Below are 24,196 nucleotides of genomic sequence, written 5' to 3' on the forward strand. Positions count from 1 at the left end.
AATTGCTTCACCAGAGTGGGGAGTCACCCTGCAGGCAGATAATTAAAAAGTTCAGAGCTTGATTAATTGGGAGGAAATTGGAGGAATGGGGCTGCCTGCTGGGAGGGCGGGAGCTCTCAGCCCCTACTGTGGGGGAGCTGGGATGGGGGGGGCAGAGCTGGGGCTGGGAGGGACATGGGATCCAGGGGCCGGGAGGGCCGGGCCACGAAACGGCCTCTCCCAAGTTTGCAGGTTGTGGGGTTCAGTGTCTGGCTCACTTGGGAGACCGTGAGCTCCACCCCTCCACACACACACTCAACTGGGGACCAGACACAGTTGTCATGAAAGCTCCGGTCGCTCCGGCCCTAGGCAGAGGGAACCACTGGCCTTCCAGCCTGTCACCAGGGGGCTGTTACAGAGCACCTACTCTGTGCCAGCGCTGTGCCAGGCAGTCACCAGGGCAGGCACAGCTGCCACCCTCATGGCGCTCACAGCTGGGCAGTGGGAGAGGGAGAGACAGACATTAACCAAATGCCAAGGACAAAGGCAGGAGGCCTTGAACGCCCATCACCAAGAACATGGGGAGGAGCTCTGGGGCCTAGAACAAAATCTCCAGTCCACACACAGCCAAGTGACTTTAAGCACAAGATCCCACCTTGCTGGGCCTCAGTCAGTCAGTCAACAAACACTTGCTGAGGCCTCCTATCTATGACACGGGGGCTGAGAGGTGCCAGACCACGGGGGTGCCTGCCGACCCTGTCGCTGTGCTCACAGCCTGGCAGGAGAGGGAACAGCCACCATCCTGTACCATCGTGCAGCGGCAGAGCTAACGTGCCAGGCCCCCCACGAGCATAGGAGAGAGCCCCAAACCCAGCCCCGGCAGGGCGTGGCATCCTCGGAGAAGGACCAAAGGTGGTTCCGGCTGGAGCTGAGGTTTGAATGATGGAACGGAGTTAGCCAGGCAGGAGCCAGGACAGCGCGTGAGGTGGAGGGGACGCCTGAGCAAGCATGCAGGGCGAGACTGGCACAGCTTGCCCAGGGGACTGGAGGCACCCACCGTGGCCGGAGCCCGGGGGCAGCGGGTTGAGAGCGTGTGGAGTGAAGCTAGCCGGGTGGGAGGGAGGCCTAGGCGGGCCGGACTCTGCAGGCACGAGGGAGCCACCGAAGGGTCTTGAGCAGAGGAGTGACTCGACAGATGGCAGGGATGGGGCCGGCCTGGCGAGGCCCATGCCCCTCAGGCACAGGGAGGCGTGTTCGCACAGCTCCCCGGTGCTGCCTGCTGACTTCTGTGGTCCTGCCAGCTGCTGGCGGGTTCCACAAAGCTGGGTCCCAGCAGGCAGGTGCCGGGGGAGGGGGCTGGGCATAGGGGCAGACGCGTGGGGAACAGATGACTGACACCCCTGGGTGGTCCCAGTAGGAGCTACCTCAGCAGGGGATGGCCCCGCGGCACTCCCTGGACATCGCCCGTCACCCGTCTTGTCTGGGCAGGCCCCCTCCTAAGGGGGGAGGGAAGGAGGGAGTGGGCATGGAGGGAAACCCTTCATCAGGGGAAGGAACACCGAGACCCTTGGGGCAGACTTTGGACAAGGCATTTCCTTCCTGTGAGCCTCAGTTTCCTCACCTCTAAAATGGGGATAACACCTCCTGTGCTCAGGGTGGTCCTGAGGACTAATGAGGGCCTGGCTGGGGGGCTCCTGGCCCAGCCCTGGGCACATCCTAGGTGCGCAGTGCTCGGAAGCTCCTCCTCTCCATCCTGGGAGCTGGTCGCCTTTGCCTACGGTACAGAGGACTGGGCACCCTGCCCAGCCAGCCCAGGGGACTGACTCTGCGGGGTTAACCTCGGCAGCAAAAGCAGGAAGCGTGCAACATGCAAAAGCCACTTTGCATGAGGCAAACCCCAAAACCCCTCCTGCTGGCTGCATGTGGCCTGGGCTCCATCTTCCCACACGGTCCAGGGCCCTATCCAGTCACACTCCTGTCCCAGCCCAAACCCAGAACTTATTTCCTGGCGCTCCTGGGGCAGGAAAGGGAGCCGGCTGCACTGCAGACCTGGCACCACTGACGCCAGAACCCCCTGCCAGCCTCTCTGCCCACCGCAGCCAGCAGGTAGGCTGGTTAGAGCAAGGCGTGCCAGCCCCTGCTTTGTCGGGGCCACCTGTGCCCCAGGGCTGGGTCTTTTGTCTCAGTGGCACATACTAGGAATAAATGACTATAATAGTAACAAACACTTACATAGCACTTAGCATGAGCCGGGCAGACACTGTTCTGAGTGCTTTACTTTTATTAACTCATTTAATCTTCCCAACGAATGTAAAGTCAGGATTATTATTATCCCCATTGTACAGGCGGGAAACTGAGGCACAGAGAGCTTAGGTGACTTGCCCAGGTCACACAGCTGATGAGAGGCAGGACTGGGTTTCAGCCCCGGCGGAGACTCTGCAGTTCATACACATGTTCAGTTTCATCAGACCTCCTGCCCAGGTGCTGGGGGCGGGAGCTAGACCCCAGGGAGCAAACCTGGGGAGCCACGGACGGAGCCTCTGGTCTGCAGGGCCCCAGGGAAGACAGAGATGCTCCTTCCAAGCCCCTGAGGCCTGGCACACTGGGCCTGATGGAGTACTGGACTCCAAGGTGGCATCAGTCATCGTCGGGATTAAACCAGAGTCCCTGGGAGGAGAGGGGGAGCAGAGGCAGCGGGCCAGCCATGGAGGCTTCGAGGATCACCAGTGCCAATTAGCAGCCCCACCGTGCCAGGCCCAGATGGAGCCCTGCCTCGGCCTGACTCAGGGCTCACTCGGTCAATTATCACCTATCCCCAGAGCCCAGGGGGCAGGCGGGGCGAAAATCTGTTTCCCTGTAATCCTCCCTCTCCTTCCCAGCCGGCTGCCATCCTGCCTCCGGTTGCCTGGCCAAGGGCTCTTGGCGGCTGCGGAAGACGGGCGCTGGCCGGCCGTTCGGGCCAAGGGGCCTGGGTTTGAGGGCCAGGCTCTGCCCCTGCCTTGCTGAGAGGCCCCAGCAAGACCCACGCCCGCAGTCACCCGACAAGAGACTTAGTAATTTCTGTGACCAGTGGTATTCGGGCACAAGGTCTTTGAAATCACAAAGACCTGAAATCAACCCCAGCTCTGCCATTGACTAGCTTTGTAACCCTACGGCAATCATTTCGTCCCCTCTGAGCCTCGGTTTCCTTATCTATAAAATGGGGTCATAACTGCACCCCCTTCAGTGGATGGTCGTGTGGAATAAGTGAGAGAATCTGTGTCAAGCTTGTAACAAATGGGAAGGACCATTGTCCTTCGTGCCGGATGAGAACAATAGCTGGCGCGGACATGGCACTTGCTATGTGTTCTAGTGCTCTGTGCACGCCGGCCCACGCAGACCCACAGCCTGGCCCTCGAGTCACCCGTTGTCCAACCAGGGAGACAGACAGACCAATTAGGGAACTGAATTGCAAGCACCCGCAATGTGCCAGACCCTGTGCAAGGTGCTATCAAGACCCCGCCCCTGCCCACCCAAGACTCACCTACCAGTGGGCAGGACCGAGATAAGTCACAGACCGCGCCCGTGCAGGGTGGGCTGGCGTGGCTCTGTACCGGTGTGGCTTGTGCACACGTCTTCCCAGCTCAGTGTGCAGTGAGCTCGAATCAGTAGCTTGGAATTTGCTCTGGCTGGGAGGATTTATACCTCAGAAATAGGCAAACACCAATCAGGGCTTTTCCCCCCCTAATCAGCCAGTTTACCTGCACGGCACTGCGTACAGAGCAGGCCTTGGGTGCTGCCGTGGAGGTCTGTGTCGGCTGCCGCAGGGGAGCGAAGGGCAGGCCCCCCAGACGGGACGCATGCGTCAGATTCACCAACCCGAGGGGCTTGGAAGACGGGGGAGAATGGCATTCGGGCACGGGGACCAAAGTGTGCAGCCAGGAGGTCTAGGGAAGTGCGAGCATGTGAGAGAGTGACAGAGGGGAGAGGTGTCCGGCAGGGTGGCAGCCCTCCCGGCTTGCCGACGACTAAGGGAGCCTCTGAGATACTAGACTTGCAGTTTGGAAACAGGAACGATGTGGTCACCCTACTTAACAGACTGGCCCCTGGGAAGACCATGGGGGAAGAAACGAGGGGCAGAGGGGGAGCTGAGCATCGGTGGCGGCTGAGAGATCGAGATGACAATGGTGGTACCCAAACGGGCATGTACTTGGCTAAATATTTGCTCACCCAGTTTCTCATCTGACTCTTACAACACCCTGTAAGGGGCATGTTCATTCATCCCCCGGTTTATACAGAGTGCCGCTTGGGCCCACCACCCTGCCAGGAGCTGGGGAACCAAAGAGGGCCAGACAAGCCCGGTTCCTCTTCCCCTCCAGGTACTTCCAGTGCAGTGAAAAGACAACACAGAGGTTTGCAAACTGCTTCCTGATGTAAGTGCAAATTGTGATGAGAGTCAGTGAGGGAAACAGAGATGTAAACAGAACGTAGCAAGAGAGACTCGCTTTAGCCAGGGTGGCGGGGTGGGCCGCTCAGAGGAGGTGACATCTGAGCGGGGTCTGAAGGAGGAAAGGGAGCCCGCCATGGGAAGAGCAGGACGCATTTCAAAGGCCCGGAGGTGAGACCCCATTTGACAACCCACAGGTGGAAGCACAGTGATCAGGAGAGGGGGGCAAGAAGTGGGCTGGGAGACCACCAGGGCCAACCTCTTGAGCCCTGTGGCCACACTGGGCACGTGGATGTATTCTAAGTGCAGTTAGGCAGGGTGTGGCAGGGCTGATTCGTTTTAAACAGGTCACTGCAACAAATGTGGAGGGCTGGCAGGGAGGCCAAATGGAGCAGAGACCCATTCGGAGGCTCCCCTGTCCTCTGTACCATGAAGGGGTTATTAGCCCCTTCCAGATAAGGAGACTGAGTCTCAGAGGGGAGGAGGCAGACCCAAGCCCACGCACCTGTCAGAGATATGGCTGCCCGTGTCCATCTCCAAGGCTCACTGTCTTCTTCCCACTCCTGCATGTGACACTCATGCCGGCAGGGCTGGGAGCAGTGCGCCCAGGGCACTGGATGGGTGGCCACCCCAGGCCTCTCTCGTGGGGAGAAGAGGTCCCAGGAGCTGAGGCCCCCAGCACACCCCACGGTCACAAAGTAGACTTGGGGTCAGACTCTGCCTCTGCTACTGAGGAGCCACATCTGTCTGCTCCCCTCTGGCCTCAGTTTCCCCAGATGTCAACCAAGTGGGTTGAGCTGGATACTCTTCCAGCTCCTCGTTCATCCGCCCATCACCCAGTGAGCACCCGGCATTGGGCTGGGAGTTTACAGTCCGGCCTGGTAGACAGATTCATAAGTAAGTAATTAAAATAGGCACCTAAACCCCGCCGGGGGCTCCGGGCAGACCTCCCAGGAGAGGTGGTGTCTGAAAGGGGTGTAGGAGTTGGCCTGGTGCTGAAGGGAGGGCATTCCCGGCCACTGGGGTACAGGGACAAAGGCCAGGGCTGTGGTGGGCTGGGGGCAGGTTCCATACGCGACTGGGTGTGGGGTGGGGCACGTGCCAGCCCCCCAGGCCCTGGGGGCCCTAAAGACTGAGCTCACCGTGCCCGATGGGAGCCACCGTGCGTGGTTCTGAATAGCAGCTTCGTTGAGATAGAGTCCACACACCACACAATTCGCCTCTTGAAACTGTACAATTCGGGGGGGGGGGGGTAGTATATTCTCAGAACGGTGCAAGCGTCACCCAATCAATTTCAGACCACTTTCATCGCCCCCAGAAGAAGCCCTGCTACCCATTAGTCGCTCCCCAGCCTCCCGTCCCCGGCCCTCGGCAGCCACTGATCGACTTTCTGTCTCCTCAGATGTGCCTGTTGGGGACGTATTTCATAGAAATGGAATCACACGTCCTTGGCTGGCTTCTTTCGCTGCGCGCAGTCTGTCCAGGGTTCATCCGTGGTGTGGCGTGTGTCAGCACTCCCTTTTTATGGCCGAATAATATTCCAGTGTGCGCCACTGGGTTTAAAGTGACGTGGAAAGGTCTGCACTCTAGAAAGCTGGCTCTGGAGGGAGGGCGGGAGGAGGCCAGATGGCTCGAGAGGCTGGGGAGCGGCTGGGAAGAACTTTCTAGATGCCTGCAGTGGCGGGAGGCAGCAGAAAAGAGGCACTGCCGAGGAGGGAAGACCTGGTAATTGATTGGCTGTGGGGGGAGGGAGGATCCGGGTGGAGAGCGATGCCACCTCCCAGGACAGAGAGGAGAAGGTTTCACAGAGCTCGGGGCCCTGGGCACAGAAACCGTGCAACACCCAGCGAGAGAGTCGGGTGACCAGGCAGCGGGGCTAATGAGGGACAGCGCATGGAAGGGGCGGCCTGGGGAGTGTGAGAGGGGCCAGGACACGGCGAGGGGAGAGGGCAGCCAGGAAGGTGGTCCAGATGGAGAGGCTGGCACAGCGTGGAGGGGAAAGAGCGCAGCCACCCGCCAGCCGGGCCCAGGGAATGCCCGGCAGATGGGGGAGGCAGGCTGAGCTGCGTGGGCTCTCTCCAGAGAGGGGGCCAGCAGGGTCCTGATGTTGGGGCCAAAACCCTTTGGCATCTATTGGATGGTCCTGGACCCTCACAGGAGCCCTGTGTCCCCATTCTACAGAGGAGGAAACTGAGGCTCAGAGAGCTTGACCGTTTGACCAGAGCCAGGGCTGCAGCAGCCCAGGAGCCCTGGGTGGTGAGGCTGCCCCTTCGTGCAGCCTGCAGGGAAAGGCTGGTGCCTAAGAGGAAGTGGGGAAGGAGGGAGGGCAGGAGGACTCAGGGTCCCCAGAGCCAGCAGAGCAAAGTGGAACGAGCCCTAAGCGGATGCCCGAAATTAGAGCTGCCAATCCCTGCCCAACACGCATGGGTTGTTGATGCAAAGCGAGTCACTTAGAGGCAGTATGGCCTAGTGGCTACAGAAGTGGCCTCTACAGCCAGAGTGCCTGGGGGTGAGTCCCAGCTCTGCCGAGGTGAGCCCACAGCCTCGGAGCATGACCTCGCCCCTTTATGCTTTTACCCCCACACCTGAAACCAGGAGCGATGGCGCTACCTCTGTGACAGGTCTGGGTGAGGCTCACGTGAGGTCACGTGGGTGACATCCTCAGGGCTGTGCCAGCACTTAACCAGCGCCCAGTAAATGTTGGCCACTTACCTTTGTATACCCCGGGGATCCTGCTTTTCTCAGCTTTATGGCCGAGGCTATTAACAACTCCCCAGAAGCACTTGTTGCTGTCCCCGCTGGTGTCACTGTGGCTCTGCTGAGACCCCACAGGGTCTGGTCAGGGCGCCGTTGACTGGCATCGCTGCCATCTTTGGTGGACCACCTTCCTAACGCTCCCTCCAAAAAGCAGGAAAGGTGGGACCTGGGGGTGCTGTTTCCTAGTGTCCCAGGGACAATTGTCCTTGGATTATTTCCTGAGCACCTATATCAGTCACGTGCCCTAAGATCACAGCCACATCCCCGCTCTGACCCTGTGCCAGCTACCGTGTCCACCGCATGTAATCCTCACAGCCACTTTATATGGTGGATGCGCCCTCACCGGTGAGGGGACTGTAGCTCAGAGAAGTCAAACAGCTTGTCCAAGGTCGCTCAGCAAGCTGCTGATGAACCAGGTAACTGCTTAATACTGCCAGGGATTATTCTAAGCATTTTTACATAAATTAACCAAGGTAAAACTCACTACAACTCTAGGAGGTAGATACTATTCTCCCATTTTACAGATAAGGAAACCTTTCAAGTGACTTGCCCGAGGTCAACCTGCTCACACAGGTGGGTCTGGGATCTGCCAGGCACTCTGCACACTGACACTGTGTCCCCTCCTGCTTGTGTGATCCCCAGAGCCCAGCTCTTTCCACTTCAGTGGGTGGCTTCAGGAAGTATTTACAGAGCCCCTGCCGAATGCCAGGTTCTGAGCTAGGCACAGGGCAAACAGCTGGGAGTCAGACATGGCTCTGATCCCAGGAGACTGAGAGCATGGCCAGGAGACCCCTAGATGAATAATTATGGCAGGGGAGTCAAGCACTCCAAACCCCAGTGATATTCCAAGCACCAAGAAAGGAAGGTTCTCTGAGGCCACAGTGGGTTGAGGGGTTGGGAGAGTGATTTGCTAAGACTTGGACTTGGAAGATAAGCCTTAAAGACTAGGGCTGGAAAAGTAAATTAGGGATATTTATGTTAGTTGTTTACATACAAGGAAACTGATGTTCAGAGAAGTTGAATCACTTGCCAAAGAACACACAGCGCCCAGGCATGAAACGTAATCCAGGCAAGGGCCCCTGGCCTGTGGACGGTTTATCTGCATTTCATCCCAAGGAGGATCTTGTTCATTGCAAAGCTCTTTCCCTTCCACCCACTCACTTACCCTTGCACCGTCCCTCCAAGGCATCACAGCAGAGCTGGGATTGTGAACCCCAGTATGCTGAGGCTGGGGAAGGGACATGACCTAGCCCTAGACCCCCACTCAGCCCAGGGCCAGCAGGATGGGGAGTGTGGATTCAAATACATGCCCACACAGGATGGTTGCTCTTGCAGAACCTAACTCCATGCTTGGAGCTGCAGGGCCTGGACCCAGAGCAGAGATGAAGGCGACAGCCCCTGGGAGAACCCAGATTGCCGAATGCAGGCCCAAGTGCACACACTGCCCTCCTTAGGCTGGCCCTGGTTCTGCAGGTCCCCTTTAGTGTAATAAATTGGTCCAACACCAACTATAACAGCTACTATTTATTGGGCCCCTACACTGCAAGGCTTTGGGCAATGTCCCTTATATAATTATGCAAATACTCACAACAGCCCTGCAGAAATGAGCCTTAGAATAATAATTTTACAAATAAGGAAACTGAGTCTCAGAGTGGTCAAGCGACTTGTCTAGGGCCACACAGCTAGTAAAAGGTCTAACAGGTACTCAAACCCAGGTCTGGCATACTGCAGAGGTGGTGTTCTGTTCTGCTCTACCACATCACCTCTCTACGGGCCCTGCACTGGCCCAGGACTTGTATTCTGCAAAGCGATTGCCTCACTTGTCTGGAACCCAGGAATCCAGTTACAAGAATCAGAGCCCAGCCAGACACCAGTGAGCAAGACTGGGCCCTACAGACCCTGCTCCAGACTTCTTCAAATGCCTCCTGACTAGGTCAGGACTGATCCCAGAGGCCATGACGATGCCAAGCTGGGAAGATGCCAAGTGAAGGAAGATTGCGACCAGCCCCCAGCTGAACCCACAGACAGCTTCAGGGACAAGAAACCAGGTAGCTCAACAGAGCTAGAACTGCCACTTTGGAGTCTGAAGACACCAAAAGCTTCAGGAACTGGAGTTTCCCAGCAATGACACCGTGTGGTCCCTCCCTGAGGCTGCATGGCCTCTCCATGCCTCATGGCCTCTGTGTCCTCATGTGGTTTCCCTGGTGACTCTCCTTGTCTTCTCTTCCAGGTTGTCCCTCTGGAACCTTCAAGGCCAACCAAGGGGACGAGGCCTGCACCCACTGTCCCATCAACAGCCGGACCACTTCAGAAGGGGCCACCAACTGCGTGTGCCGCAACGGCTACTACAGAGCAGACCTGGACCCGCTGGACATGCCCTGCACAAGTACGTCCCAGGGCCCCCGACGGAGGCCCGAGCCTACCTGCAGAGAAGCTCAGAGGGAGGGCTGGGTGGCTGTCCCGTTCTAGCCAGGCTTTCCTGAGTGAGGGACAGCCAATTACTGGGTTGAGAAAGGACCATCCTGGGGTGGCCGTGCTGCCACCAGGCAGACACCATTGAGCTGGCATCTGGCTCCAAATCCCCTTCTGCTGAGTCACATGGAGGAGCAAGTGAAGGTCTTGATCCACACAGGGACGGGATGTGAGGCTTGGCAGGAGAACCCACAGAGGTGGTGTCTGTAGCAGATGAGGCTGCCCAGTGCTCTAACCTACCAGCAGCTGCCTGAATCACAGGCCAAAGTTCTCCAGGAAAGGGGTGACTATGAGAGCAGTAATACAACCCCGGTATCAGGCAGGAATGGCATTCCAGCTGCAAATGACAGAGAATTGACCCCAGCAGCTCAAACCACACAGATTTATTCTCTCGCCAAAAAGGAGCACAAGGGAGGCTGTCCTGAGATAGTATGGTAAACCCACGATGGTCTCTGGGACCTGGCTCTTTCTGCCATCCAGAGAATGTTTTCTATTCTTAAGGCCACTTCATAGTCCAATGTGGCTGCTGAAGTTCCAGCCATCACACACATTTTAGGCAACAGACAGCTGTCTATCTCCTTGGAGGGCAGAGACAGTTCTATTCAACAACTTCTGATCTATATCAGTGGCCAGCACTTAATCACAGGAGGCTGGAAAATGTCTTTTAGCTGGACATATTGCTACCAGGAATAAATTTGGGCATTATAAAAAAGAGAAGAAGAAAATAGAGATTGGGCAGGTGTAATTGCAAACACAGTTGGAACCCAGAGGGCAAGGTTTAAGCAGATGCATGATGGGGTAAGTTATATTCCAGAAACGTCTCTCCTGTGGGTAGAGAGAGAAAGGATTTGAGGACGTCCTTTGGGAGACCTGGGCTGGAGCCGGGGCGGTGGGCACAGGCTGGTCTGGTGGGGACAGCCCCGCCGCGGGCCCCCACGGACTAACTAACCCCTCTCGCCCTCCCCAGCCATCCCGTCCGCACCCCAGGCTGTGATCTCCAGCGTGAACGAGACCTCCCTCATGCTCGAGTGGACCCCTCCGCGCGACTCGGGCGGCCGCGAGGACCTGGTCTACAACATCATCTGCAAGAGCTGCGGCTCGGGCCGGGGCGCCTGCACCCGCTGCGGGGACAACGTGCAGTACGCGCCGCGCCAGCTGGGCCTGACCGAGCCGCGCATCTACATCAGCGACCTGCTGGCGCACACGCAGTACACCTTCGAGATCCAGGCCGTGAACGGCGTCACCGACCAGAGCCCCTTCTCGCCGCAGTTCGCCTCGGTGAACATCACCACCAACCAGGCAGGTGAGCGCCTCGGGGTCCCGCCGGCCCTCCTGAGAGACTGCCTGTCATCTGCGGATGGCTTCTCCCCTTCACAGGCGCTGCGGCGCCGGGGTGGCGTCTGTAATGCTTGCTGCCGTTGGTCGAGCGCATGTTATCGAAGGTAAGCGGTAAGTGGCTATGGCAAAAGGACCCGACGTCTGGTGGCTTAAAGAACACGGAAACGCATTTCTCTCCCCTGCGAGGGGCCGGGAGGGGAGCAGTCCGGGGCGGCGGGGTGGCTATGATCCATCCACTCGGAGATCGGGGACCCGGGTTCCCTCATGTCGCCCGGCCGCCCTCCCGGCTCTGCGTCCGCGTCCCCGCGCCCCGCTGAGTCGCCTCACGGCTGAGAGCAGGGAGGGTTAGGCAAGGTGGGCGGAAGTCCCTCCCACCACTTCCGCACGCGGTCCTTCCGCAAGGCCTGGGTCACGTGGCCTCGCCGAGGCGCGGGGAGCCGGGGCAGGTTGTGTCTCCCAGCCTGACTCGACCCCTGTCACAGTGGAAGGTGCGGACAGATTGGGTGGACGTCTGGCACTTTCCACAGCAAGTGCTTTCTGCGACCCCCAGCCCACCCCAGTCCGACTCCGGCAAAACTCTTCTCCTTAACTCTCTCTAACAGTCCTTCCTGTGGCCCCACGTCACCCTCCGCGCTCGGCCCTCCTTCCCTTCACAGAAAAAAAAAACAAAAAAGTTGCCATGCGCTGCAGACTCACCCCCGCCCACTCTTTCTTCAGTCCACCCACTGGGGCTTCTGCCTCACCTCCCCACCAAGACTGCATCCTCAGGGTCACGTGAGCCCAGGTCCCGGAGGCGCCTCCCAGCCTCATCCCCCACCTGAGGCCACAGGAGGTTGTTATTGTCAAGGACATTATGGCACCTTTGGGCAGATCTTGGTTGGCACTGGGAGTGTGCCCTCAGTTACTCACTCGACAGCCTTTGCATGCGCCTGCAGTGGGCGTGGTCCGAGCAGGGCTCAAGGAGGAGCCCAGGGGGCCAGGCTGCAGTGGGGGAAGCTGGCGGGCTCCCCAGCTTGTCTTTCTGATGCAAAGTGGGGCCCACACAGTAGGCACACAGGGGATCCAGAGGTGGAGGTGCAAGGCAGGCCCAGGAAGGCTTCCTGGAGGAGGTGGGATTTAACTTGCCATTTGAAGGACCAGTAGAATGTTGAGGGGACAAAAGAAAGAAATGGGATTCTGAAAGGGGGGAAGGGCACATGCAAGGACATGCAAGGGGAGGGACAACCAGCTCCATCTGGTTGAGGGGTGCTCTCCACACAGGAGACATGCCCCTACATGTCTCCTACATGCCGCTGGCCTCCCTGGGAAGGTATCCATGTCCCCCCGGTCACAGATGACACTCAGATAAATTGAGTCACAAAGCCAGGAAGAGTGAGAGAGTCACAAAGCCAGGAAGAGTGAGACCTAGGAATTGACTAGATCTAACAGACTCCAGTGCTCTGGCAAATTCCAGGGTGTGTCCAAGGAACCTGGGCTCTGACCTCTGGTTGTGCGTGTGAGTCTGCATGTTCATGGGTGTGTTGACGTATGTGTTTGTAACGCCTGTGACTGGCCACGTGGCTTCTTATTTATACACGCATTCCTGAGCATGTGTGTGTCTCTCAACCTGAGGGGCCTGGGGGATGGGGCTGGGTGGTGGTGTGCGTCTGAGCGTGAGTTTGCATTTCCGAATGCGGCTCTGCCTGTGTGTTTGTGTCTGAGAAGGAGTGCGGTTTTGTTTGCGCCTGTTTATGGCGTTGCCGTGGCTGAGAGGGCATGTTTGTGAGCGTATCTCTGCAGTCTCGAGGGGCCATGGATGCATTTAACCCTCTCTGATTGGGGTCTGGAGGGAGCTAACTCAAGGCAGGCGATCTGAGGGAGACCCCCAAAGCCGGCAGGTATTGGCAAAGACACGTAACAGATTATAAAGCCTCAGCCACAAGTCTCTCTGGCTGGACAAAGCTCTGAGCTGGGCAGGCCCAGGCTCCCAGTGTGGGTGGACGGGAGGGAACCCTTTGCAACTGGGAAAAGCCAGAAGAAAAGCTCCCGGAGCCCTTTCCCTAGCTCTAGGAGCCTCCTCTCATCCATCTGGGAGCCCTGAGGGTGGAACTGCTCACTCCAGAAGCTCAGCTTGTGAGCAGCAAGGGCTGGGGTCTGGGCTGCTGGGACAGGCCCCTCCTATCTGGAGCTACATGTCCCCAGAGAGTAGAGATGGGGCAGAGTATGGAAGTGAGGGGCTTCCAGGGAACAGGGTTACAGGGGAACCCTCAGGATTGAAAGGCAGAAAAGCAGTGAGAAACAGCACTGGGTTAGGAGCCGGGACCCAAGTTTGAATCCCAGCTCTGTCATTCATTTGCTTATTGACCTTAGTGTATTAGTCAGCTGTTGCTGCAATAATGCCACATAACAAAACTACCCCCAAACTCAATAGTTTACAACAGTGAACACTTATTTTCTTACTCACTGGTCTGTGGGGCAGCTGGGGTTTGGCTGACCGTGGCCGGGTTCCCTTTGCCGGTAGGACTCCAGAATGGGGGCTGGGTTCAGCTGGTTTCATGTGTCTCCTTGGACCAGCAACCACCCCGGGCTTGTCTCTCTCAAGCGGGAGCCACACCATGCAAGCAGCTGCCCTTAGCTCATCAGCAGAGTGCGGGTGGGGCCCCAGCCCAGCATCCGTGGGCCGTGCGGGGTTACCTGGCCAAGGAGGTGGGTGCACAGTCCTGTCACAGGGGAAGAAAAACTAGAGTAATTAACCCAATCTGATACATGCACATGAAAATCATTTCCTCCCTCTGTGCCTCAGTTTCCCCACCAAATGTACATCAGAACTATATGGGAGCTGGGAGCTCTTTTAGAAATACAGGTTTCTTATCTGCACCCCTGACCTGCAGAATCAGAACCCCAGGAGCGGGACCTGGGATATGAATTTCTAACAAGTGGCTCAGGTGTTCCTTGCCATCAGATCAACTTGGGACACTCAGGTCTACGTGAGTCTAAGCCCCTTGACGCCCTCGAAGCCCTGAGGGTCTCTGGATGATAACAAGCCTCCCCTACTCTTTGCTCCAAGACCCTGGACAGACCCATTCTCTCCCGGCTGCTCAGAGCCCAGCTGGGGGCTGCGTGGCCATGCCACACCCTCACACTATTCCCCTTTGCCAGATGAGGAAACTGAGGCCCAGAGAGGTGCAGTCTTGTAGGCAAAGTCCCACTACTCAGTGGCCTCTACTAGGATTTAAACCCAGGAGCATGTGACTCTAGCCTACAGTGGAGAAGACACAGTACCTGCCCTTGAGGATATAGGTCCTGGGTGGAGAGATGAGACACGGATGCAGAGTCCACATGCAAACTGGCATGAATGAGGGCCCAAGGAGGTGCTGGGGGCAGATTGCAAGCAGGAGAGATCCTTTCTCCTGGGGAATGAGGAAAGGGTATGTCCTGGAAGGCTTCCTGGAAGAGGAGGCATTAATGCTTGGCTTTGAAGAGTGGAGGGGTTTCTAGCAAGCAGAGATGGAATCCTGCAGGGAGGAAGGTGGCCCAGGGGGGTAAGTATAAAAGGCAGCTAGAAGGAGGGTTCTTCTTTCTGTTCTTCCTAAGGACCAGGTTCCTCTGCCACAGGGTCTTTGCACATGCTGTTCCCACTTACTGGAAGGCTTTCCTACCCTGCTCTTCCTTCAGACCTTGGTTTGTTTCATAGACCTTCCTGACTTGGTCAGACACCTCCCTCCCCAGCCCCAGCACCATGGCCTTGAAGTTCCAGTGGTTGAAACTTTAGCCTTAGGTCATCGATCATTTAGTTCCTGCCTGTCTCCCCCACCATCGCCAGGCGGTGGTATGCGATAGGTCTGCTTTTCCTCACCGTGGCTCTCCCGGCACCTAGAGGGGGACGTACGGCCGTGAATGCTCAGGGAACGTTTGCAGAAGGGTTCAGAGAAGCATGGAGTGAGGTGGGGCGTGGAGAACTGCAATAAGGCTGGAAAACAAGGCCGGGGACTCGATTTCCAGACAAATGCGTCCAGTGGTCGGTTTTAAACAGACCCTAAAATTCAATATATAAATATCTAGCTCATTACCTTAAAAGGAAAAAGTATTTCTTTTGGGCAAGTGACGGGCCCTGCTCACAATCCCTTGGCGTTCAGCAGGGCCAGGGCTGTCTTGTGACTTCATAAAGCCATCATGCTGCCTTCGAACCCCACTCCACCCGCCCAGAATGCCTTTTCGCCTCGTATTCTCGGGTCCTGCTCATGGGCTGGGCTGGAAGGATGAGGACGCGGGACTGGCGGAGGCCACGCTCCGTGCCCAGGCCCACTGTGCTGGGAAGTGGCAGGTCCGGAGTCAGGCCGGCTATCCACTGTGAGCCCTGCCACCCTCCTGCCCCAGCACAAATAAGACAGCTGTGGAGAGGGAAGACGGGCCCTAGGGTGGGCGATCAGAGGAGAACGTCTCCAAGGAGGTGGCATTTAGGCTGAGATCCGAATGATCTGTGGAGCCAGCAGACCTGGGGGGCCGGGGGAGGGGGAGACACATCACTCCAACAACACCCAGGGCTCGTCCTCGAAGAGTCTGTCCAGCGCTCTTGGCTGTCCCTAGAGCTGTGCCACACACAGCCTAAGTCCTTCAAGGATCTCCCCCCGAGCAAGCCCTGAGCCCCCGACCTCTGCCAGGTTCCGGAGGTGGTGGGAAGGGCTGGGAAGGGTCCGGGCTTTGGAAGCAGGCAGCCGAGCCTGGCTTTGAATCAGGCCTGGCTGGGCCCCGGCAGCATGTGGGCTTGGACATGTCACTCAGCTTGTGTCTGATGACATCTTCTACCGGGATCCTTCACTGCCTCCTTGCGGGACTGCTGGGAGGGTTTCAGCTCATGCGCGCCTGTGCCGCTCAGGTTGCCTGGCACAGGTAGGTCCTCAAAACACGGAGATCTGTTCATTCTAATCACAAAACCAGCTCACACATGTCGAGTGCTGATACGTGCTAGGCCCTGCTGTCACCCTGTTTTATAGATGAAAGGAAAGCAGGGCATTGGCAGGTTAGTGATGGCCACCCGGGCAGGAAGAGACGGAGCCGAATCATCACATCACTGCATACTCGGGGCCCAGTGTGGGCCACACCTCTGTGCTCTGCAGAGACGGGGCAGGCTGTGCACGTGGCCCGTCCACACCGTGGTCTGGCTGATGTCCACCGCCACTGGGGCTGTCCCTGATGGACAGTGGACACTCAGGGAGCTCTCCATCGCCACGTCCCAGGAGCTCACGTTTGGGAAAGGGCGTCAGAGCCAGAACTGACAAACTCAGCCCCGTTCCGGGCTGGCTAGGAGACCTCTTCCCCCAGCATCAGTCCCACCGCCTGCAAAATGGGCATTTACCTCCCATTCCAGCTCTGCCAGACTTCCCCACGTTTGGGGGATTCACAAGAATGTGGACAAAGCACCCAGCACACAGTAGGTGGACAATCAGCTGGGCTTAATTTCCTGTCCCTGCCGTAACAAAATTGCACAAACGTAGCAACTTAAAACAGCATGCATTTATTATCTTACAGCTCTGTAGGTTCCGAAGCCTAGCGCGGACCATGTTGGGTGGCAGTCAGCGTTGGCAGGGCCGCCTGTGTTCCTTTCTGCTGGCGCAAGGGGTGATCTGTTTCCTTGCTCAGTGGCATTGTTAGCAGAATCCGTTGCCACACGGCTGCGGGGCCGGGCCTCTGCATCCTTGCTGACCGCAGCTGGGGGCTGCCCTGAGCTCCTCAGGGCCTTTCATGGGTCCTTGTACGGAGCCCCCAACATCTCAGAAGCAGCAATGGGGTGTGGAGTTCTTCTCGCTCTCCAGCTCGCTGGGTCTCTGGCCCTCTGCTGGGAAGGGCTCTCTTTGTAGGACTCAAGTGACCGAATTGGGTCTACCTTCATAGCCCAGGAAAGTCTCCCCATCTCAGGGTTGCGACCTTACTCACATCTGCAAAGTCCCTTTTGCCACATAAGGTAACATCTTCACAGGTCCCGGGGACTAGGACGTCTTTGGAAGGTCATTGCTCTGCCTGTCACAGCAGGTAACCTAAGTTAGATTAAAACGCGACAGCATGGGCAGAGGCCTTAGAGTCATACAGGCATCTCCTTTCAGAGAGAGGCCAACTGCGGCCCAGAGAGCTTCCTAAGCGGCTGCCCGGGATCCCACGGCAGGTCCTCGGCAGAGCGGGTCCCCGCACCCTGGCCCGTGACACCACTCCACATGGCTTTCTCGTGGAAAGACTTTCAACTCTCCAAAGCCTTTTCCGCCACGTGCGTTCTCTGATCCTCCCTCCCCGCTGTGGGGCGGGCACACAATGGCTCAGTGTCTGGAACTGGCACGAACATGTACTCACCTACTTCTCCCCCTGGGGAGCCCATAGGATCAGAGAGAAATGGGCCAAGAGAGCCCCCCGTGAGCCCACGCCTGGGGAAACGAGGGTTGGGAGGGAGAGAGGGAGAGGGCACCCCCCCTCCCCGGCCGAGCCCTCTGCACGCATCTTTGATCCTCCCGAGCGTTTTGCAGGGAGGCATTGCTGGCCCAGGGCCTCATTTAAGACTGGGTTTGGCTGCATATTACAGGAAGAAAAATAACCCATAGCCACTGCCGCAATAATGCTAGTTAACAATCAACCACAAAGGCGATGGCGTGAAACAAGAAGCACTCAGCTAGCTCGGGAGTCTCAGGGTTGGCTGGATGTTACTCTGGTCTTGGTGAAGCGCATTCTTATGTTTGCCGTCCGTCTGCTCCGGGTCACTCGGCAGCTCTTTGGATTTTGTCAGGGCTCTAGTGCGTGTTTGCGGGTTCACTGCTGTCAGCTGGTCTGAGCTGGCCCCAGGGGGACAACTGGGGCCACAGCTGTGTTCCACCGTGTCTCAGCCTCCAGCAGGTTGGCCCGGGCACGTTCCCACGGCAGCCACATGGAAGCAAGACAGTAGGCAGACACACACACAAGTGCTTCTTCACACCTCTGCCTATACCGTGTTTGCTTATATCCTGCTGGCCAAGCCCAGAGTCAGAGAGAGAGAGAGGGCTACACAAGTTACAGGGCAAAAGTGCAGATACAGGGGTGGGGGGGACAATTAATACAACCAGTCTAACATGGTGGCTTAGACAAAATGCAGGTTTCTTTTTCTTGTGTGTAAAGAATGTCAGAAGATAGGAGTTATGGCAACTCCATGGAATCATCAGGGATGCAGACTCCTCGGCACACAGCTGCTTGTCCTTATGGACCAAAATGGCTGCAAGATCCCCAGCTATCGCATCCGCATCTCAGGTAGCAGGATGGAAGGAGAGCGAGAGGGTAGGGCCCCTCCTTTTTAAGGAGACACAGTGCTTCAGCTTATATCTCATTGGCAAGCACATTGTCACATGGTGCTTCTAATTGCCAGAGTGGCTGGGAAATTTAGTCTTTTATTTGGACATGATGTGCCTAGCTAAGAACCAGGATTTTGTTAATTTGAGAAAGGGAGAGTGGACATTTGATAGGCAGTGAGCAGTGTCTGCCACATCCCATTTTACCGGGAGGAACCTGGGCTCAGGAAGAGAGGTGACTTGCCTGAGGTCACACCGTGGCCTGGGAGCAGGAGATCTGGGGTCTGAACCCCGAACGCTGCCTCTTCTCCCCTCACCACCATCGGAGAGCCTTTGCTGGCCCTCAGCTACTCAGGGTGCTGTCTGAGAATCCGAGCGGCATGCGGCTGGCATCATCCCCTGACCCTTTCATCCCGGCCAAGGCTTGTGTTAAGCACCTTACAAACAGGTCTTCATTTAACATTTGTCCCCATTCTACAGAGGAGAAACTGAGGCATAGAGGGTTGAGGTAAGTTGCCTGGGCCGCCACCTTCGAGGCCCAGGCTCTTACCATCTTGCCAGTCCAGGTGCTGGGGTAGGACTGGCCCCACCAGGCGGCCCCAGGTGAGACCAGGCGATTCAAAGCGCACCAGGAAGGGGGCGACTGGAAGTTTCCCCAGCATCAGGCCGGGGCCTGGCCGCCGCCTGCTCAGATCCCACTTGGGGATAGATCCAGAACTCTGTACTTCTCAGAGTTTCTCAGCCAGGAAATACCCAGTACCACCCAGCGCCAGTTCCCAGCTTTTCCTTCTTCCCTGGGCCGTGCCACTGTCTAAGAGCCTTGGTCCTATCACAGACAAACACAGGCTCATTTTCTGGGAGAGTGTTATGTGCAAAAATTCTGTTGTGAGAATGATCACCAGGCCGCCCAGAATTGCAGTCAGAACGTTGGGAGTTAACCGCGTCGCTACGGGTTTGAGAGAGGAACACTCAAAAAGCAGCTGTCGCGTTGTCAGCTGGGGGTTCTAAGAGTCCCATCATGAGTAAAATGTCCCTGCTGCAGACCCTGGAGAAGGCGAGTACAATGACTAGCAGTTGTCGTGGTGTCACAGGCTGGCCGGCCAGCAACAGGCCCGTGTCACGGCGCAGGTCGCAACTGCAGGTGGGCCGGGGGTCTAGGGCAGAGCAAATCGCTGTCATACGAGCCGTGCTGCCTCCACCGGCTGCTCGGGGCCCACTGCCTGAGCCTGCGAGGTCAGTAGGCGCCGTTAGGTTCCTGAAGGGGCTAGAAAAGGTGAGACCTGCCTGCCCTCCCTCCCTCCCCGCCTCCGTCCCTCCCTCCTTCATTCCTTCCTTTTCCTCCTGTAAACATTCGTCAAGCGCCTACTCTGAGCCGCACACCGTTCCAGGCACTGGGGCTAAAGGACCGAGTGAGAGACGAGTGTTGGTGCTGTGAAGGAACAAAGCAGGTGCGAGGTAGGAGCCCCTGAAGGGGAGGGGTAGTCAGGGAGGGCATCTCTGAGGAGGTGACATTTGAGCCTAGAGCTAAATAAAGGGGAGGATTGGGAGGATCTGGGCGTGGAGGAGGTAGGGGAGAGGTCTCCAGGCAGAAGCACCACAGGGCCAAGGCCCTGAGGCAGGAGCGACCTCGGTGTGTTTGGGAACAGAAAGGCTGCCAGTGCGCATGGTGCTCGGGAGTGACGTGGGGGACGCAGGGAGTGAAGATGTCAGAGAGGCGTTGGGATCTGCAAGTCTTGGACTTGGGGTACCCAGTGCCCAGCGATGTCTCCGCACACGCTTAGCTCGTGGGGCCCTCTGCCTAGTGACAGGTGAGGGGTCCCCTTCCTTCCAGAGCTCAGGGCTTGGAGGTGAAGCTGAACCAACCCCAAGCCCCCTTGCTGTAGCAGGGCCACAGGCCTCCCGGCTCACTGCCCTGTCCTGTCCTGGGATCCTAGTCCTAGAAGGACCTTCGAGACCACCTTGTTCAACCCCTCCGCGCCCTGGGAAGGGAAAGGAGGCCCGCAGAGGGAAGGCTCCTTCCCCGAGTCCCAGACAGGAAGGGCCCGACCTCCCCGCAGGGCCTGCCGGGGGCAGCGGGGCCCCTGACCACCTGCTCCGGCCACGCAGCCCCGCCCGGCCGTCCCCTGCCCTCCCGTCCACAAGCGGCCTTTGTGCTTGCTCCCTGGGGCTCCATCTCCCTGCAGGGGTCACAGGGCACCGCTGACCCTCTCCCCCGGCCGGCGTGCCCAGCTGGTAATTGAAAATTCCAGAATTCCCTGCTGACCCACTTATAAGGAAACCTGACACCCCAGGGTGGGCAGCGGGCGGCAGGAGGGGTGGGAGAACATCCAGCTGTTCCCTTTCCCCCGCCGTTAATCCCCGGATTCCAGGAGAAAGGCCAGCCCTGCTCCGCCCCCTCCGGCCCGCCTTGATCATCTTCCTGGCAAATGCCGCCTCCTTGCCGCGCCCAGGGTTACGGGGCTTATGGGATCAGAGCCCGGGTTCACTGCCTGTAACCCAAGCCTGCCAGCTAAGCCCGCCGGGCCCAGACCCCCACGGCCGTGCGGGACCTGCCCCTGCTGGCAGCTGAGCCCCCAGAGCTGGGGCGGCCGGGTGGGTGGCGGGTGAGTCAGCGGGAGCCGGGTGGAGTGAGCCCTGAGGCAGCAGGATGGGAGCTGGACCAGGATGTCCTCAGAGGCCCTCCGAGGGCTGCTGGTTTCCAGACCTCCCTGGTCAGCCAGCATCAGCCCCGGCCAGTGGCGGGGAAAGGGGATGCTGGACCTGGTGGGCCTGGGTTCAAATCCTGGCTCCATTGCTTGCTGTGTGACCTAGGGCAAGTGACTTCACACCTCTGTGCCTCCACTTCCTCACCTGTAAAATGGGTCTAACAATAATGCCAGCCTCACAGGGCTGATGGGAGTGGGTAGAGTGAGCTAACTGATGTAAAGCATTTGGTTAGTGGTGACTGTGTGGGTTTCCTTTTGGCTGCATATCCTGGGGCACACAGGGCTGTCAGAATGGCAGGCCAGGTGGCATGCTTGTTGCCGCCCCCCAGTGCCTTCAGGACTAGGCCATGCTCCTGGGCTCCCACCTGCCTGAGCAGCCAGGCCTGTGCCCCCTCACAGAACTTCTTGTGCTGCTGCTTCAAGACTCTGTGAGCTCCAGGTCCCCATATGACAAGTGCAGCCTGGGCAAGTGAGGGGGCAGGTGAGGGGACAGGTGAGGGGGCAGGTGAGGGGACAGGTGAGAGGACAGGGGAGGGGGACAGGAGAGGAGACAAGTGAGGGGGCAGGTGAAGGGCCAGGTGAGGGGGGTAGGAGAGGGGGGCAGATGAGGGGATAGGTGAGAGGACAGGGGAGGGGACAGGTGAGGGGGCAGGGGAGGGGATAGGTGAGGGGACAGGGGAGGGGACAGGTGAGGGGGCAGGGGAGGGGATAGGTGAGGGGACAGGGGAGGGGACAGGTGAGGGGGCAGGTGAGGGCAGAAGCCAGGGTGTGAGGAGCAGCATGGTAGGTAGACAATATGCTAGACCGGGACTCAACTGCTCTGAGCTCTAGTCCCGGCCCCTGCACTGCCTGCTGTGTGGCCTTCCCTCCCCTGGCCCTGAATCCACTCCTCCTCAACGTGTGGGCCCCCGACCAGCAATGTCAGCATCGACTGGGAGCTCGGAAGCGCACACTGCAGCCCCCACCCAGACCTGCCGAATCCGAATCCAAATCTCAGGGGCGGAGCCCAGCCATGTGCGTTTTAACTCAGTCTCCCGGTCATCCTTGCTCCTTGCTCAAGTTTGAGCGCACTCATCTGGAGGGACACGTTCTACCACTCTCATCGTTGTTGGGAGGCGAGTGGCAGGGAGAGGTGTGGACGGAGCAGCCCCTGCCCTAGCTTGGCCGACTGGCCCTAGCTGAGTCCTGCACCGGGGCTCACACCCAAGAGCTGCCCCCACCCCGCTTCTGAGTCTGACAGCTGCCCCGGTGAGCCCCTGGGGGCGGGGACCCGGTGAGGCTGTCCTCATGCTGACACCATGGTGACTTCCCGAACAGAAGCATTCTTCAGCATGCCTCCCTCCGGAAGGGTGCCCGGGACGCACTCAGACCTTTCCGCGTGTTCCCCTCCATACCTACAGCATCCTTGCCAGGCAAGGCTTCCCACTGGGCAGGTGTGGAAACTGAGGCTTGCAGAGGTTAGGAGAACCTGCTGGAGGCCACTCATCAGTGAGAGGAGGGGTGGGGAGTCGTGTGCGGGTCTGCTGCTGCCCCCGCAGGGCCCCCACCGAGAGGCTGGACGGCCCTTCTGGGGCCTGGTGGAATGTCCTGGCCGGAGCTCTCTGCGGTCTAAGCACGGAGCACTGGGGACGTGTGGAGCACTCGGGACATGGGGAGGCAGATTCGTGGGAATACTCCCCACCCTTCCCTGTGGCTCCACTGCCATAAGGCAGGGCGGCAGCGTGCCCCGCCCTTCACACATCCCCCACCCTGCCTGGTCTGCCCAGGGGTCAGCCTTCCAGGGAGCCCCAGATGGCCTCGCCCAGCCCTTCCTGCCAGAATGTCCTCAGGCCCCTGGGGGCGGGGGTGGTGGTGTCACTCCCGGGATCTCTGGCAGCCAAGTAAGAGCATTCTCCTCGGCTTCTCAGAGCACCCCACCCCGCCCCACCCCGACACACACACTCAGACCCGTGTGGACAGGGCCCTGTGGGCCGACTGAGAGGGGCTGGGAAGCTGGGGATGGGGGGAGGCGCCAGGGGCAGGGGTGCTTCCCAGGCCAGCACAAGGGATGAGCCCCCAGTCGGGGTCCCCAGATTGGCCCGAGTCTGTGGAACTGCAGAAGGGACTTGCTGTGTCCTTTCAGAGGGAAGCTGACCCTGGAAGGCTAATCCTGCCTCCTCTGAAACAATCCACTCAGAAAACACATATGTAAAGGGCCCAGGGCCATGGCTACGCGTAGTAGGTGCTTTGTGCATTTATTCCACTTGAGAAGGAGGCAAAAACTGCAGGCCATGCTGTGTTATGAAATCAGGACTCAAGAAAGGGCTGCATGCCATGAGCCTGCTTCGTTCAGGGTCTCGGGCAGCTCACACCCCTCTCTGGACCTCAGTTTCCATCTGTGAAATGGGAGGATTCGACTGAATTATTGCTGAGCGTCCGTCTAGCACTCAGGACAGCCCCCTCAGCCTCTTGTCGCCTTCATCTAACCACCCTCTGTGAGAGCACCAACGACACCGATGGGAGGCGACAAATGACTGATCGATTAATTGGTCGGTTTTATTGAGGTGAAATTTACATGACATACAGTTAACCATTTCAACATGTGCAGTCCCTCTCCACTTGATGTGGCCGGGGCTTCCCCAGGGCTGGCTGAAGTCGTCAGTGTCTGTAACCCGCAGGTGCCCCATGACGGCTCAGCAGCAGTCCCCTAAGTCTTACATAAGCCCCTCTGCCCAGTCGGCTCCCGAGACTGGCTGTGTGGCCTTGGCCAGGTGCCTTGCCCTTTCTGATCCCACAACTCCCCATGTATCCAGGTACTTCTGAGGCCAGGCCAGAAGCTTCACCTGCTCATGCCTGCCCTGACCCCTGACCCCTGACCTCTCTTCCAGCTCCGTCGGCCGTGTCCATCATGCATCAGGTGAGCCGCACGGTGGACAGCATCACCCTGTCGTGGTCCCAGCCGGACCAGCCCAACGGCGTGATCCTGGACTACGAGCTGCAGTACTATGAGAAGGTACCTATGCGCCCGGCGCTCTCCCCGCTGCCCCCCTGCCCAAGGGCCCTTGTCTGGGCACTCTGCCCTCCTGCAAGACGACACACACCGGTGCAGCAGAAAGAGCCCCGGCCTCAGAGTCAGGCCGCCCGGGCCCGGTCTGGCTCCAGCCCTCCCTGGCTGGGAGACCCCGGGCGGGTGCCTTGACCTCTCTGAGTCTTGCTGGTCTCGCCCGGGGATCCAGCAGTGATCTCGGGAGAATGCGACA

The 24,196-nt window shown here is 58.5% G+C and overlaps 1 protein-coding gene across 3 annotated transcripts in view; it reads left to right on the forward strand.

Annotated features, from left to right (window-relative positions):
* EPHB2 (EPH receptor B2) overlaps positions 1-24,196 on the forward strand; it is a 176,406-nt gene that overhangs the window by 126,364 nt on the left and 25,846 nt on the right. For all 3 annotated transcript variants that reach the window (XM_075994870.1, XM_020281000.2, XM_075994868.1), the window contains exons 4-6: positions 9,393-9,548; positions 10,602-10,937; positions 23,825-23,949. In XM_075994870.1, the coding sequence (XP_075850985.1) occupies positions 9,393-9,548; positions 10,602-10,937; positions 23,825-23,949 (617 nt within the window). The remainder of the gene's footprint in view (positions 1-9,392; positions 9,549-10,601; positions 10,938-23,824; positions 23,950-24,196) is intronic.

This window comes from Microcebus murinus, chromosome 2, assembly GCF_040939455.1.
Source record: "Microcebus murinus isolate Inina chromosome 2, M.murinus_Inina_mat1.0, whole genome shotgun sequence".
NCBI lineage: Eukaryota > Metazoa > Chordata > Mammalia > Primates > Cheirogaleidae > Microcebus > Microcebus murinus.